This window comes from Astatotilapia calliptera, chromosome 16, assembly GCF_964374335.1.
Source record: "Astatotilapia calliptera chromosome 16, fAstCal68.1, whole genome shotgun sequence".
Lineage (NCBI taxonomy): Eukaryota > Metazoa > Chordata > Actinopteri > Cichliformes > Cichlidae > Astatotilapia > Astatotilapia calliptera.
In genome coordinates, this window is record NC_137437.1 from 18,250,676 (window position 1) to 18,268,035 (window position 17,360).

A 17,360-nucleotide genomic window follows, 5' to 3' on the forward strand; every position below is an offset into this window, starting at 1 on the left:
TGTGTGTGTGTGTGTGTGTGTGTGTGTGTGTGTGTGTGTGTGTGTGTGTGTATGTGTATGTGTATATATATATGTTTCCCAATACAATATAATATATAAAGTATAATTTCAATAAAACAGAAAACATGATGTTTTTCATAGTGTTTACAACCACATACAGGTAAGTGTATCAACATCATCTCTGGGCTCATATTGTAAGCACGCACAGAATTTCTGAATCATCAAAGTGCTGTTTAAAAAGAAATGTATCAAACTTCTGTTAACTATCATTATATCCTCTGCAGATGAACGCATTGCATGTTCTGAGCTGAGTGTGCAGAAATAATATAATTCATATATTGTAATGAATACATTAACCATTGTTTATTATCACAGCTGACAAATTGCAGCCCTGTAGTGTAAAAAAACTCATTTAGAAAAATTATTAAAGCAGACAACAAATTAGTGCCTGATTTGAAAAGCAAATTATCGACTATGAGTGGAATATCTCACACTATCTTGACCGATCAAAGAGGCCTCCGCACTGCGCTATTATATCACACCAAATCCAATCTTCTAAAAATGTGAAGAGAGATGAAATAGAAATCAGGGGGGTGAGCTGAGAGGGGTAAGAGGATATGAGAGATCTTACAGATGCTGTTATGAGATTTTCAGTGAGGAGTCGGTGCTCTACCGCTATTGGAACATCACTCTGGGTGGGTGTTTGAGCGTCAATGTGTGCCATACGCTGTAACACAAAGGTCACGGTGACCGAAAGGAAAAAGGCCTCTTCGTTTAATAAAGGGGTCTCTCAAGCATTCCTTTGTCTCTCTCTCCGCCATGCATGTCTGGGCTCTGTCCCATTTTTCTCCTCACTCAAGTTTCATTCTAGCCACACACCAACACCTTCACTATAAACCCTTACTCCCTTATGCCCTCTCCACCACACGATCTGGTGAGTTTCCTTTGTTAGACAAGTTGCTTGTCAGCACCTAATTATCACTTATTTTCCTTCTTTTTTTAGTTGACTTTCTCCTCCAGCTCATCTTTTTTTTTTCAAAACAGGAAGGCATCTCGATCCCACTTTAATCTATTCTTTTTTTTTTTTTACATCACATAATTATCAATTCTTTTTTTAAATTCTTGTGTATTCTAAACTAGTTAATGAGTGGCATCCTCTCCATATGACACGGTGCAAAAAGAAATCAGACATGGAGAAACAGAGCGAATCCCCTGCCTTTTTCCTTTCAGCTCATTATACCTAAAGGTGGAAGGGACAGGCACATCAAAGATGGGCGGTCTCTCACACTCTCTCTCACTCTCCACTTTCTCTCTCTCTTACAAACTCACCTAAACACACCGAACGTCAAGCCTGAGGGAACAGCTGCTCTCTGACACACATAGATGGGGATAAGTGACTGAGGTATTTCCCTCTGTGTGCCCAAACATTTCCTCCAGAGCTGTGACTTAGCGGTGATGGGTCACTGAATCATGCACAGCGCTAACGGACATGATGCTTATCAACATTAAAATTTAGAAAAAAATAATATCAAAATCGAGTACTTCATACCATGAGTTGCTTTCCAAAAGCATGAATCTCCTGCCATCTGTGCAACAACCACAGGGGTTCTGATAGAATTTGCAGTACAAACGTCCACGGTCGCTTGTGAGTTGTAGTCTTCCCTTCTTGTAATAACCCTCTACCTACACCTCTGCCCCACCTGCTGCCTCCACATTGCTCCTCGAGTTGAGCTTCCATTACATGACTAATAGAGGTGTCAGGACATACACACCTTGAAAAAGTTAAGAGCAGCAATTCAGTGTATGAATGTTAACAGAGACAAATCAGGAGGAGGGTTATGCAACAGCTATGGCTAAAATGGAACAAATGTTATCTGCTTTTGTTAAAATAGATCACTTTTTAACTATGAGCCTCTTGCAATATTGTTGGTTAAACAGCATGTGTGTACATAAAAGTTGAGAAATAGCATTTGAGAAATAGCAGTGATACACTAATTAGCTTTGTGCGAATGATGCTCATACTAGTTATCAATGTGAAGGCGTGTGTGGTAAATCAGAAGTTTTATCTTGATCTTAAAGTCCAAATTCACACTGCAGTTGAAGACGGCAGCAGTGAATGTAAACAGTTGTCCAATAAAACTGCCGAACTCGTAATGTGTAATACCACTGCTGTGGTGTGTGTCTAAATAAGGGCAGAAATAAGAAGGTTCTATTTGTGAATGTGCTGCAGAAAAGTTTAGTGCCTGTGAGGGCTGGAAGACTCCAGTTTACTACTACGACTACTAAAACAGCATCCCTCCCAGCTCCAATTTCTAAAGTAACAGGAACCACAGACAGTAGAAGAAAAACATCATCCACTGGTTTCTGAAGTCCCACTCTGAAACCTCTGTCAGTGCAGTACACAGAAAAACCAGATGTGAGGTGGAGGAGCGGGTTTCGCTGTAAAACTGCTTGCTCGTAGGTTTTTATCAATTAAATTGTTGGCCAATATGCGCATGAATATTATAACAGATAAGGCACCTTTTTAAGGCAGTATGCCCAGAATAAAAAAATCTGTTATCAATTTTCATTGCTATAACCTAAGAATGAGTAAACAGAATCAGAATCAGAAAACAGGCCAATAAACTCAGCAGGAAATTGTTTACAGAGGTCAAGTCAGGAAGCTGTTTTCCCATAGACATCGGAAGTCTTTTTGCAGCCACAGCTATTTCCACCCGAAGGCTTTCAGATAGACTGCAGGTTTAAGACACTTACAGACTGTTTTTTTGGGGGGTTTTTTGACTGGCTGGAAGCTGCATCCATGTTTTACGCTGTCTAAGAAAGGAACACAGCACTGGTAGTCTGGTGAAAGCTGCGGTATTTAAAAGATTTCTCAAAGATTTTCAACTGAGCTGGAAATATAACCACAATATAAAGTATGAATAACAATATAAATAATAATCAGAATTATGGAGTTAAACTTACAATCCAGCAATGATCAAGTGATTATGCCTGGGGTAAAAAGATTTTTTTTTTAAAAATGTCTTCAATTTGATCTTTTTAATGAACTGAAACTGTGGCCTTAAAAAAATCCAAGCACCCCAACCCAACAGTGAACCCTCTTTCAAAGACACTTAGATCTTTTCCTCAGAACCAAGAAGGCATGCTCGGGATTATTATACGTGCCGCAGAGCATGAATTAATGTTAACTGCTTAATTGTACCATGTGGGCTCCTGTGTGGAATCATCTGTGTTCATTGTCTTTCTCTGCTCATTTATTTAATTTCTTTCTTCAGTTTTGTCTGGTATAAATTCACCGGTGTATCTCGCTAGTTTGCTTTTATGAGCTTTATGTGAATTTGTTCACTTTCTTGAGCTGTACAGCACGGGTATAGAGGGAGTGGAATAACAAAAGAAGAAAGTGGGAGAAGAAAAGAAAGACGGGCAGTGAGTGAAAGAGTGGGCTTTGTTATTGTGGCGGAAGAACGGTGACGTAGAGTTAAAAGGCTGAATTTTGCGATAAGAAAGGGATCCACGGTGTTTCAAATATGAAACGGTGTTTACACAAAGGCAGAAGAGGGGGATTTAAGACTAACTAAGATGCACAGGAACACGCACGGGCACACGAGCGCATACATACGCACAAAATATGACACTACCTCTTACTGAGGACCAGCCAGGAAATGAGCCTGAGTGAGTGAGTGAGTATGGAAGATGGAGAGTAAGCAAGAGATTAAAAGGCAAAGCGTGAGAGGAGGGGTAGTCTGAAGAGAGGTGGGAGTATGAAAGACAAATCTTCCTAAGAGCGTTTGAGAAGAGCTGTGTGCAAAGCTATCGTTGACTGAAATCCTTTAGAGCATCAAAGATTTACTCATCATGCCTAAACACATGAAATATTCCTTCTACCCCACCCTTCCCGATTCGGTATCAACCTCCTCTTCCCCCCCCCTGCTTTCTCCATGTTTCTCTTCTTCATCAGCTAAAGACCAACTTTATATGTCTTTCCATCTGTCATACGCTTCCTTTAATATCTTCCATCTGGCCATGTATTCAAATAACATGAATTACAGCAAACACTCTGCACCCAGAAAACGAGAAATATAAACAGACACCACCCCAGTGAGGGTTTGTTAGTTTTTATCCGTTGCTACTGTCCTGAAGGTTGTTAGCACATGTGCAGGCTTTTGCTCTGACGGCCAATAACATCCCAGAGTTAAGCGCACTTCTACACACAAACACAGATGCTGCCACGCAATACTCTGTCTACCTACAGGCACACATGAGTGCACCCGGGCAAAGGAATACAACATGCGCAATTATTCACGCACCTTTTCCTCTTGCATACTACAAGCGGCTTTCATCAAGCATATTATGATTGCAATATTACTGGAGGTGGAAGTATTAAAACTAATAGGCTCCATCCCTGTCCTGCACTAGCTGCATTTTCTACTCCTGCCTTACAGGAGCTCCCACCATTTTCCTTCATCGTCACTCCAGCCCCAGATGGTAAAGCACTGTGACCAATTAAAGACTTCCCTGAGGATAGAACCAGTTATAGCCCCAGCCATCTGACCATTTCTGTTTTCTAGTGTGTGTATGTGCATGTATAAGCCTTGCAAGAGATATCAGTGCTTTTTAATCAGACTACAAAGCCTTGTTTTTTGGCCAGTTCCATACTCCCTCTCGCTTAAAAAGCATATACTGGCATACAAGTCCAGGAATAGTCATCTAGAGCCTTTGCTTGGCTCCTCCTTCGTGGCTCCTGTATCACCACATTGAATCAAGCTAGAGACAGAGTCAGGGTCTATTAGTGGTGAAAAGTCTTAGCAACTGTACACGTGCTCTGTTACCATTTCAGAAATGGTATCACTGAAGGAGATGGGTGACAAAGGGAGGTGGGCAGTGCTCAATCACTAGGCACCCATCCAGCAGGGCAGCAGATGAGGGAGCAACTGTCTGTATGAGCTGCCAGCACTGAGGGAAATTAGGCATGTGCCAGCCCTGCTCCTCTCACTCTCTCTCACCCACATGCAACACACCCACACGCTCACACCCACTTCTTTCCGCACACATCCCAAGGTGGCCACCCAGGCACCGGGGCACAGGTGGCAGCATATGTTTGTCGTCTGCTCTGAGGTCAACTGAGAGGAAGAAACCGACTGCCCCTGTCTGCTCATGTGTGAAGCGTCAGTCCGTACTTACAAAAGCTTTTAGATACTTGCAAGTGTGTGTGTGTGTGTGTGTGTGTGTGTGTGTGTGTGTGTGTGTGTGTGTGTGTGTGTGTGTGTGTGTGTGTGTGTGTGTGTGTGTGTGTGTGTGTGTGTGTGTGTGTACACATTGTTAGAATCTGTACAGCAGATTTAAGATAGTGTTTTGTCCCCGAGTTGGAATTTGAAGGCAATGAGCTTGCTTGCCTCGGTGCTGCTTCACTAAATTGAGTTAAGCCTCCCGGGCTTCTCTACTTTTATTTTTTCACTTCTACACCAGCACTTAAAAAAATAGCCCGTGGCATTCATCCTACACTCAAATCCACTACATCAGACATTTTAACTAAATCTCTGTTTCCCATTGCAAATAACGAGGCCGTGATTAGTATGCTAATGAGGTGGGTGTGATGCTAATCTTTAAACCGGTATCCATTTAGTCTCCATCTCCTTTAACCGTCCTTTGCATATGCCTGTCAATAAGGACAGCTAAGAGTATACAGAACTATAAACAACAAGGTTACCCATGAAAACTTAAAGTAGTGCAACATCCCTGTCAACTTGCTCTGTGCAGATAACATTGTTAGAGCCTTTTGATTAAGTTGATACTTAACATAATCTACAGCTTCTTATCCTGCGTGGTCTTTCTTCCACATGCTTGATGCTATGTATGAGCCATCAGCATGGAGGCCCAGTCCCGTGAAGTGTAGCTTCTGTGCTTGCTACTACAGCCAGTTGTGCTGCACAAATGGTAAGATCGTTGCCAAAGATTAGTTGGCAGAGCACGAAAAATTTATATGGGTGGAGTAAAGAGTAACTCAACAATGCAACTATTCTGCCATTGCACACACAGGACACGTTATGTCTTTTACAGTTGTGCAAGTGTCATGCCCTGCCACATGGCAGGCCGTAAATGCCAGTATTTGTGTATGCTCTTGTACATAAAATAATGTGTAAATACATTTGGATGGTGGTGTGCATCCATATTAAAAGGGGTTACTGAAGTGAGAAAGTCCCTCCCCCCTTTTTTTTTTTTTTTTTTTTTTTTTTTTTTAAATGAGGCTTCCAACCAACCGCCAACTTTAAACAATGGAGCAGAAGCATCCTGTAACGCACTCAGAACCGTGTGACTGCTCGAGGATATTACACTAGAAGTTCCACTCTTTACCAACACATTTTAACAACGTGAATACAACCACTCATTAGCAAATTCATTCACATCCATATTTATGATGAATTCATATTCAAACGGTGGCTGTGCTCCGTTAATCTCGCAGAGGAGGCAGCAGGCCCCTGAGGGTTAGCGCTTAGCTAAGCTAATCAAATCAACCAGAGGAACGGTGGAGTATCTTGAGCCCATTACATAAACATTAATACACACAAATGCATGTGCATCCACGTGCACATGCATTTGTGTGCATACAAACATGCATTTTATAGTTTTCTAATTTGTTGACACACGAAATCCTTTCTCATCTGCCAAACTCAGTGGTGTAGGGCAATGAGCTAAATGCAGAGCACCACTGACATCGTTAATATTTTTGTAAGTGTTACAGTCAAAATCTGCAAGGCAGTGAATGTCTCAAAATGTGTCTGTAGGCAATGATGGTTTTCAGCTTTGTAACAGCAATAGCTGGCCCATCTTGCACCTTAGTAGTTTTCACAGGTACAGCAAGTCCCTTACAAGATCCAGGACCTGATTTGGTCCAAATCTTACGCACTGTAATAGGGTAGAGTGGTGTGAACTGAGCCCAGCTATCATAATGTTCCCAATATAAAATTGCTGTTTTAAACTGTGTACAGAAAACATGATTGTATTTTTTAAACAACTATTCTCTTCTTATTCGTTTGTTTAACACTATTTTGAGTCAGGGTCGTTATCCTGTTTACTTAGACCGTACCAATTTTAGATCCCTTCTTTAAAAATAATGTTATGGAAGTCAGGTTCCAGTGTTTGATCCGCTTGCATTTGAGTCTAAAATGTTGGAACTGTTAGTATCGGCAACCTCATTAGTTTGGTCTTCTGTGACTTTGGCAATGTACACAATTAATTTGTCCGATATCCAAACTGCTTTCTAACTGAACGCGTCTATTCAGTGTTTCAAAGTCACTCGAGTGTCAGACAGTTGGCAGGACCTAAGAGGCATCTTAGAGCGGTACCTAGTGTCAGAAAGACATATGTGATCTTGACTGTTTTGGGAAAGGTCTGAAGATAAATTTAAAATGTAGTTGCTTAACTGCCAGTTTTAAAGAGCCATAGATTGGTAGGAAAATATAATTTCGGAATCATTTTTATCTACCCACTACACAGTTTGCACATGTACATACAATAAAGTCCGACTTGTCCTACATGACTACAGAGAATCAAGGTATCCTATGCAGCACTATTATACTCAGTGCTACATGTTCTATTCAGTGGTTGTATTGTCTAACACGATGATCCACCGGGTTGTTAAAGCCCTCTTCACTGATGTTCAGTGGAAAGCGTGTGCTCCAATGGGAGCACTACAGCACCATCCCTCTCAGACTCAATTATGGGTGCGACATCTGTCCTGACTGACAGCTCACTACATTGTGTGACTGTGGCTGTGTTTGCGTTTCCAGTGTGCATGCATAAATGTGTCTGCGTATGGTGGGTAAGAGTGGCAGTAATGTTATCGAGCAGGAAACCCCGTCCGCTAAAGTGGATGAGATGTGCAAGAAATTGCAAGCCAGCCACAGTGATAAAATCTCTTTCCATCTGGAGTCCTGCCTGGTCGGCAGCTTAGAGCCAGTTTGTGCATGCATACGCACACATACACACGTTTCTCTGTTTCTGAACACACTTAGTCATAATGCATTGCCTAGCTCCTTTCCTTTTAACTTTTTAGCCAAATCTTTGACAACCTTTGCACTAGCCTGAAAACCAAATTTAACCCGCCAAAAAAAGCCATTTGAAGGTCACAAAAGGAATGCCTTCACTGTGTTGGTTGACTCACACAAAGACCAGAAGATCTGTGTAAGTGCAAGAGGCGTGCACAAATGGAAGGAAAGGAAATCTAATTATAAAAAGAAACAGAAGGCTGTTAAGGCAAATCTGAGGGGAAGGAAAGAAATTTAGGTGTCACTGCAAGGAGAGACAAGAGATAAAAAGCTCCAGTCACATTCAGGCCTGTGCTCCCGATCAATACCAAGAGACACAGAGATACAGCTTCCCCTGTCTATTCATCTGCTCTTTCTCTCCCCTACTCGCCCCTTTCCCCCAAACAGGCAAACATTTTACTCTTTTTTATTTTCGACACAGGGCTTCATCTTCCCTTCTTCCCTTAAAAAAAGAAAAGAAAAAGAAATTCCTCCCTTCATATTTTTCATCCTATTTTTCCTCATCAGCCTTTATTCAATCACAGATTTCCTCCACAATCTTGCGCTTCAATCACCCTTACAGCTTTCTCCTGTGATAAAGCTCAGTGAACAGCTGTATTGACAAAACCATATACCTGCATGACAAACATTGGCTGGGGGGGCTGAAGTCTGGAGTAGGAATTGACTCTGTAGATTGATGGAGTGAGCGGGATTCAGATGGGGAGACAGCATAGAGAACAGGAAAACAGGGGAGGGGGGGTGTCTTTGTACGAAAGATAGTGAGATGACATTTTCTTGTTCTGTCTATCCCATTAAGTGAAGCAGAGGAGTGCAGCTTGGCAGCATTGAATCCTCTGCGAACAGAAAGGCAGGGGAAACGCACAAATCAGACACGTGCACAGTGCTGAGATCAGCAGAGGCATGATCCCGCCACTCTCATTGGGAACGTATGTTTTTAGCAGTGCACAGTCTCAGCAATGCTTCGAAAAATCCACACTCCTCTTTTCCCCTTTCCCTACACATTATGACCTTTGTTGGGCATCACTTCACTACATAAGCACATTTTTTTTATTACTGGGTCAACAAAGGGGAAGAAGTGCTCCCCTTCAGACCCTATAAGCACTGCAATGGACAGAACATGTTTTTTTGCAGATTGGTTTAATCTGCAAACCAATAATTGCATAAATTCATTATCTGGACTGTGCCTGGATCACTGCTCACTAACTATTAGTTCTAATAGAACGGTACTTGTCATTGGGAAACATCAGGAAGCAAAGTTAATCATATTTAAAGAAGAATTGTAAAGGACATTAAAGGGACAAATGGTTATAGCTGGAAACGTAGGTCAAAACATCTCCAAAGAGCAGGTCAGAAGAAGAGCTACAACATCACAAACTGCTAAAAGCAAAATGTGGCTGTGAGAGAAAAAGATTGCAAAGCATGCAGAAGACTGCAGACTGCTGGAAGTGACAGTTAATGAGCGCAAGACTGATCAGAGTACCCGTGGTGACCCCGTCCACTCCTAGAATGTGTACAATGGCAGACATGCATCTGAAGGAGACCATCTGCTGCTACTGCCTTGGTATTTGATATCACAGGGCGCCTTCAGAAGTGTCTTGAAGTCCATACTGTGACAGATCAGCTGTTTATTGTGGCTGGTCCGTGTACGGGGAATTATGATTAATAGAAACAGGCTAACAGACTTGTAATGATAACAGACATTCACCTGTGCTTTGCACCACGCTAAAATAGCCTCGAAGGAAACTCAACAATGTAGGAAAAACATCAAAACACACACCGGTATCTTTAAGCTGGGAAAATAAAAAATGAGCCTGCAACATACGCACAAAGATAGAAAAGGAAATATAAGTGTTCAGCATCCTATGGACTCACTTACACAGATGCAATGTTGGCAGTCTTTTTTTTAAAATATTTGTTCAGTCATGGTTTAACTTATAAAGTGATTCATTTTGCTTTCAAATACTGGTTATTTGTTTTTTAATAATGTTCATTTTTATGCCTGAGAACAGAATATGAGCTGGGTAAGAGAATACACAGCAGAAAAAAATAAGGAAATTAAATAAATGAAATATGAGCCATAAAAATAACCAAAATAAAAACTCTGGAAAAATTGGGTATTTTGCTGTGGTTTGTTATGAATTTGTTTTTGGGTTTTTTTGCCCAACGGTATTTGAATAATGGGAATCTCCAAGGTCTCAGCTCTAGTCTTTTACTTTTTCCTCTTTCCTTCTCAGACGCCTCAATTTGTGCTGGCTAATTGCATTTAGGAGTTGCATGGCAGTTGGTAACTGCATTAACCTCGGGAGTCACATCAGGCAGAGACTATTTAAAAACGCACCCCTATAGCACCAGTTGTATTGTGGGTAATGCCTCTAGGAGGCGTAACCAATCACATCGGAGTGAGACGAAGAGCTCATCATTTATTGGTCACACACTCTTTTCAGCATCGCTCCACTACCTATTTCCAATACTGCCTCCTTCTGTCCCTATTCCCCTCTTTTCCAATTTCCTTATGTCTGCCTTTTTTTTCTTATTTTATTTTATTTTATTTTTCTTTAACAAAAAAAAAACAACACACCATATATTGAAACTTTTACTTCCTCAAAACTGCTTGCTGCCAAATGTATTTTTTTCTGATGTCACACATCTCAAGATGGACATGTTCTTCTTTTCGCTCATTTAGAGAAGGCGAATAACAGAAAGCCATTTGTTCATGAACTTACCATGGCTTTGATTACCCATCTTTTTTACTCTGTTACTACAGTCCTGGCTTCTGCCAAACATGGAGGCTAGAATCTGTATATGTGCCAGCACAATGACTCCTGTGTGTTCTATGGCAGTGAGGGTATATGGAGAGCAGCGTGTCTCAGCGAGGGCTTGTTGTTCTGCTAGTTGTTGGACAAGCTCGCACACAGGCTGGTGCGTAGGATAAGGACAACCGTGACGGCCATGTCAGGCTGTTGTCCTTTTCTTCTGCAATCTGATGTGTAGGAGGAAGTCAAACAGGCACAAGCACACACACATAGAAAGAAAGAAAAATCACACACAAGAGCATACACCCAAGTAAAACAGACTGAGCTTAGTCAGCCTCCAACTTAAGAGAACGGAGGTGTACAAAGGGAAATGCCAGGTGATCTTTGACTTTAAAAAGCTTCACATCACTCAGGTTAAATGCACGCCTTATGTAATATTTGACAATGACAGTGGAGCATGCATAAACAACAACAACAACAACAATTATTACAGTAAAAGCACATGATTAAAAAACAGGAAAAAGGGAAAAATGGTTATGCATTTATACGACATATACCCTCTATTGTGATGACCATAGCAAATTGTGGTTCACTCAACCCAGTTTGCTAATCTAGTAAAGCGGTGTGAATCATAATTATTGCTCTGTCAAACAGTCATGTGGAGCTTTACATCTGCTGCTGTCCAGACTTCCCATCAGAGCTGCCCACTGAAAGCTGAAGGTTTAAAGCAGCAGGCGAGCATTCAACATATAACAACGTGAGCAGCGCTTCTGTTTAACTGATGAGAGAAACTAAATCGTTTACCTCATCACAGATGTGGGAGAACCTGCAGCAACTGTGAAGTGCATGCAGACAGCTGTGATTAGGCTTCTGTAATAAACCCTTAAGTGTTTAGATGTACTTAAGTTTAACACTCAGGCTAAGACAGACTAAGGTAAAAACAGAGAAGCATGGTAGATTGTTTTTGTTTTTTTAAAGGAGTTAAAATCATAAGCAACATGCTTGAATAGAAAGACAGATGATGTTTCAACCATGACTCTAGTAAATTCATATTGGTGACACAAAGGAGCAAATACTCGAATCATAATAGGAAACTACTAAATTTGATTTCACTAACAGAATTCTAAAACATCCCACACACATTTTCAACCCTGCAACAAAAAAAAAATCGACAATTTTAACACAGTTGGGTAGCTGCGATGAGTGTACCACCAATTCATTAAATAACCAAATGTAAAACAAGATCACAATCCACTTCTGCTTGTGTGTTTAACAAAGGCAAGAAAATATTTTTAGGGTGTTTTCACACTTTAACCTCTTGGTTTCGTATCCTTTCACACTAAGACAAATCCAAGTGAACAAATGTCCCACAGAAGTACACTCGGTCTGCTTACTGGCCTGAAGTGTCTCAGAAATAAGCAACAAAAGTAAATACAGGAAGACTGTTTTTGATTAGTGGATAAACAGAAAATCTACATTTATTTTATGCTACAGTTTGTGTACATCTATAGAACTTTTCCAACAGTCAGATTGCTTTATGTTCAAGGATGCAGCAGTTACTTCAAATATGTAATGTACGCCCGAGCTGGGTTAGATCGAGATGATGTAAGCGAACCCTTTTGGAGCTCAACTGGAACCAGACTGAGAGCACCTCCTCCAAAGGGCCATGATGCGGTTGTGCTGGTACCATTTTTCGCAAAAGAGCAAAATGAATCTGACTTCTAAATAACAAAGGTGTGAAAGAACATTGTGCTGTCAAAGTCAAGCTGCTTTCCCAATCCAAATGCACAGAGGAAAATAATAAAATGTCAAATCTAACCTTTTCTCCTACATACTAAGGATCTTCCCGTGGTTTGAAGCCATTCCATAATTTAGTGGATATAATCCAGAATGTGTGCAGTGGTGGCTAATTATCATTTGCACAGGTGAAATATTGGTCTTTTGGGACCAAGCAGAGAAACCTTTTCAGCTGATTAATGGCTTTACCTTCATGGAGGATAAAAAAAAAGTCAAACTTTCTATCTACCCCCTCCCTAAAAAAAAAGAAACAACCCCTTTCAGATAAAAAGAGAAGCAGGTATCCCATTTCAGGTAGTCAATAACACACAGTTGTTGTATCCATCTGATAGACAATACAGGATGTTAAACAAAAGGTCACAGTATCGTGCTGAATAATGTGCAGGTTCATGGCTGAAACTACTTCCCTTTAGGCAGCAAGTGTTAAGTTCCACATTAAAACCCTTCCCTGCTCTTTGTACAGAAAGATGACAGTGGATGAAACATATCACCTTGAGTAAGACTTAATACAGTAGTACTCAGGGCACAGATTACTGTGCAGCCTTCTTCCCCTACAATTAACCCAGCCACCCCACTGCCAGACACTCACACAGACATATCCCTTCTGTCTCCCTTTCTATCTCACTTCCTACATGCCTATATGTCTTTCATAATACTCCCTGCTTACGATCATCCTTTGACACTACCCTTGAAACACAATTCCTCAAAGGCACCATCAGCAAAGGTTTTTTTAAATACATCAGAGGGAGATCAAATTAGAGAAAGGGGCCGGGGTTGATGATTAATAGAAACAGACACGTGACAGTATGAAAGCCAGACGAATGTGCTATAGAAGAGAAATAGGAGGGTGAGAGGAGGGAGAACAAGGTATTGTTTGCTCACAGTGGTCCAGGGAGGCAAACAGCTGCCAGGGGAATACACAGGGACTCAAAAGCACAGTAGAGGAAAGGGGAAGAAATGGAGACCCTGCTGCGTACCCCTGACCCTAGAAACTGGGTTAAGAGGTTAGAGACACAGAAAGAGGCTCAGATAACAGTCCCTCAACACCTCCGCTCACATACTCTGTCTAGCTCTCTCTCACACACTGATCTATAAATACTATGTGCTATCAGCACTGCTGTTTCACAGTGCCCTGCAACTGAGCCCTGCCCCACATTCAGATCATACTGCTCATGCTAGAAAATACAAACCACTGAAGTCCTAATAATAACTTATTTGGTGAAAAAGAAAGCTAAACTAACCATTGATCTTCTAGGCAAACAATGTCTTTGCAATGGTGACTCAAAAAGTATGCAAATATTTGCATTTCTCAGCTCGCAGTGATACTGTGCTTTCATCCCATCGGAATCTGCTTTGACCTTAAAAGGAAGGTCAGTCGTGAGAGAAATAAAGGCATGAAGTTATGGGGGGAATGGAGTGACAGCTGTGTCTTCAGTACTGCCTTTTGGGTAGATGTGTGTATGACTCCGGAAAATAAGGAGCGGGAGAGGGGAAACTACTGACTGCTACAGTCTCATATTCTGCCAGTACACTGAAAGAGCCCACGGCAATAGATAAATGGGTGGTGTGGGAATACCTGTGTGGATGCGTCTTGGTTTTCCCCCCGTTCAAAACAGGTGGGAAATACATGACAATGTAGTGGAGGGGAAAGTCTTTCAATGCATGTTTCAGTGTGCGCAGGTGCTTTTTTTTTTACAATTATAATTATCCTAACAGTCACTGATCAAACTGTTATATCATTACGCCAAAATGGATGTTTTTTTGTTGCTTTTTTTTTTTAGCTAATTTGATTTAATAAATTAAAGTTTTCAAATTTCTGCTAGCAGAAAGCAGTAGAATATACAGTAATGTGAAAAAGTCTTAAGCCACTCCACATGTCTTTATATTTGGGTCCCAAGATATAACACTTTCTTGTATTTTTTTAGTGCTCTCGAGCAAAAGTTCTCCAGCCTTTTCACCAATTTTCCATCCAGTTCTTGTACCCGATCTTTTTCACAGGAATGCTTTTTTTTTGTTTGTTAAGCCACTAAAAACTGACCTATGAATCATTCAAGCATTAAAAAGGCACCTAACACAAAGGAGGAAATCATCCATCATGTTCATCGATGGGCTAGCCTCCCTAGAGCACTACATTACTGAAGCAGTTCGAGATCATCTTGACAGGAAATGGAAACAGAAGGCAGCCAAAGAAGAGCTTTGAATGTCTCAAGAATGCCTTGAGAACTATTGTTGAAGATTATTTAAAGAAATTAGAAGAAAGGCTGTGTTGAAGAATAAAGTTCATACCAAATGCTGACTTTCAAGATGTTATGTGTACATGTTTCAAATCGCTGCACGTAGTTCCCATCCTAGCAAAATATTAAGAAATGAGGGGTGACTCGAGACTTCTGCACAGTACTGTATATCTGTGAAGTGGCACATAAACTGCACTGCTGCAAAGGTTAGATTAGTGCTAATGAACCTCTGTTTGAAAGGTGCAAAGCAAACCTCCTCTCCCTAAGCTGAATGCTAATTCAGTATAAAATCTTCCAATTATGTTTCTGTATGCGTATCACAGATGTCACATTAGCTGCATGCTCATGCTCAGCTACACACAGTTTTAGTACCTGTGGTACCGAGATGTGGTTTGAGTGCGTGTGTGTGTGTGTGCATAAGCTTGTTTCTGTGTGTACACGTGTGCTCTTAGAGACTCACCAGTGAGGTTGGTGCGTGCACTGTAGGATCCCAGGTACCGCCCGTCTGTATTGGGTGTGTAACACTCAAACAGACCTTGGTCCTTGGCCTGTACTTTGGTGATGTGCAGCACAGCTGAGTCACTACTCAGCTTCTCCACAAAGATCTCCCCACTAGTCACCCTCTGGGAATATACGGCATAGGCATAGTTTTTCGTAGCTGTGCTCACAATGCGAATCTCCCGGTCTGGTACTGAAGGGAGGTACATGGACCATTCGAAGTTCTGCTCCGTCCCCTCTTTGTAGCCCGTCACGTTGCACCAGATGGTCACGTGTGAGCCTTCAGTCCGTACGAGCGGCCCACTCTGCACCGTTACCACTCGCTGAGCCACAGCGACACCGGCTAGAGATGGAGAGGTAGTGGGAGCAAGGGAGGAGTGGACAGGGTGAAGGCAGGGAGAGAGGAAAGAGAGAGCATAGGTTACAAAACTGCACTTTAAATATTTAGCATTAACAGAGTTTATGCCCCCCACATCTCCCAGGAATACAGAAACAGTGTGACATGTGCAACTAAGCATTCACGGGTGTGCTTACCAAGGTCGAGGTGTGCACACAGACTCACCCGAACGAGTTCTGAACACCAGTAACCACTTAGAAAAACGAAAAAGAAAAATCACAGTAGCTCACAGCTATAATCTAATCACGCTCACGGCAATCACACACACTCGCATGTTAACCCTTCCCCACAAGGACACCACCGCAGCTGTACTACACTGTGGTGAGAAGCAGCCATCTGGGAGTCAGGACGGAGGTCAGCATGAGCTGGTAAAATGCGTGTCAAGCTGTACAGACTACAGCTGGGGTTGAAACGGATAATAAACACTGGTTGGCTTGATGCATCCCTAATCTTTAGTCCACATCACGAGTAGAGGTGTGAGCAGACAAAGGATTAGAATCAAACCCATAAATCAGCTGGGTTTATATGATCAAACAAATTTATTATGAACAACATATTGGTATCCAATATGTTGTTCATAATTTAGATTTATCCGGTACCAACATTGTTGGCTATTCTACTAGCCTGTCATTTGCTAAGAAGGTAGCTTTAAAACATCTCCCTCCTGGCTACACACTGCTCTCATTATAAACAAAAATAATTAGTGAACTAAACCATCACAGGGGACTGCAACAAACTGCGAGCAAACCAAGCCCTTGTCAAGACCGATTATTATCACTCTTTGTAGCCTATATTTAGGCGTTCAGCATATGTGAAGTTTGCCTTAACTCCTTATACACCCACACGCACACACACACACACACACACACAAAACCACACATATCAAACACACACACAGAGAACATTCGCCATTCAGGGAACAACTACAAACATCCCTCTCATTGGGGCCAGAGACAACAGAGCATTTACACATACCCCCAAATCCAGACAGAGTGACAAGTACGCTGTTTCCTGTCTGCACAAGCAACTGGGGATTGCAGCTGTGTTTTCGTGTGTGGGTGCGTGTGTGTGTGCATGTAAGAAAGAAAGTCTGTAAGAGGCTGTGTCTGTAGGCACAATGCTCAGCATTAATAATTCACTAGAACAGCTTTTTAACTTTAACATCCTCACTCTTACCATAGTAACTTTCTCTCACACTTGCACTACACCCGTCCTTTCATTCACTGTGAGCGCAGGTCCATTAACACCCATGTTTGCCTGTCCAAGGTCAATCTTGTAGAAAAACAAAGGCCCTTTTGCAAATCGTGCTCGCAGAGTCCGCAAAACGTAGATGAACGGGAGGAAAAGTTACGATGATTTTGCTGTAGGAGAATACTTCCAATAGAGTCGGAGCAAGCATCGTTATCTAGATGAGGGGCTCGTGTGTCGTTTTGTTTTCCTTGCTTCCTGAGATTCCTGAACACCTTCCACAAATGAACAAGTTTTACAAATCTATTATTGTGAGTCCCTCACCTTAGTACTCTATGAAATCAGTTAGACTGAAGTGAAAACTGATTAAAATAATCATTCCTCAAGGCAAGGATTTCAAAATTGTACGCCCTCATAATTATGAAAGCAGCCACTGTAGATAGGTTGA

General features: G+C 41.6%; 1 protein-coding gene across 2 annotated transcripts in view; it reads right to left on the reverse strand.

Moving 5' to 3' along the window:
* Positions 1-17,360, reverse strand: part of igsf3 (immunoglobulin superfamily, member 3) — a 78,140-nt gene that overhangs the window by 44,159 nt on the left and 16,621 nt on the right. For both annotated transcript variants that reach the window (XM_026144082.2, XM_026144081.2), the window contains one exon: positions 15,290-15,670. In XM_026144082.2, the coding sequence (XP_025999867.2) occupies positions 15,290-15,670 (381 nt within the window). The remainder of the gene's footprint in view (positions 1-15,289; positions 15,671-17,360) is intronic.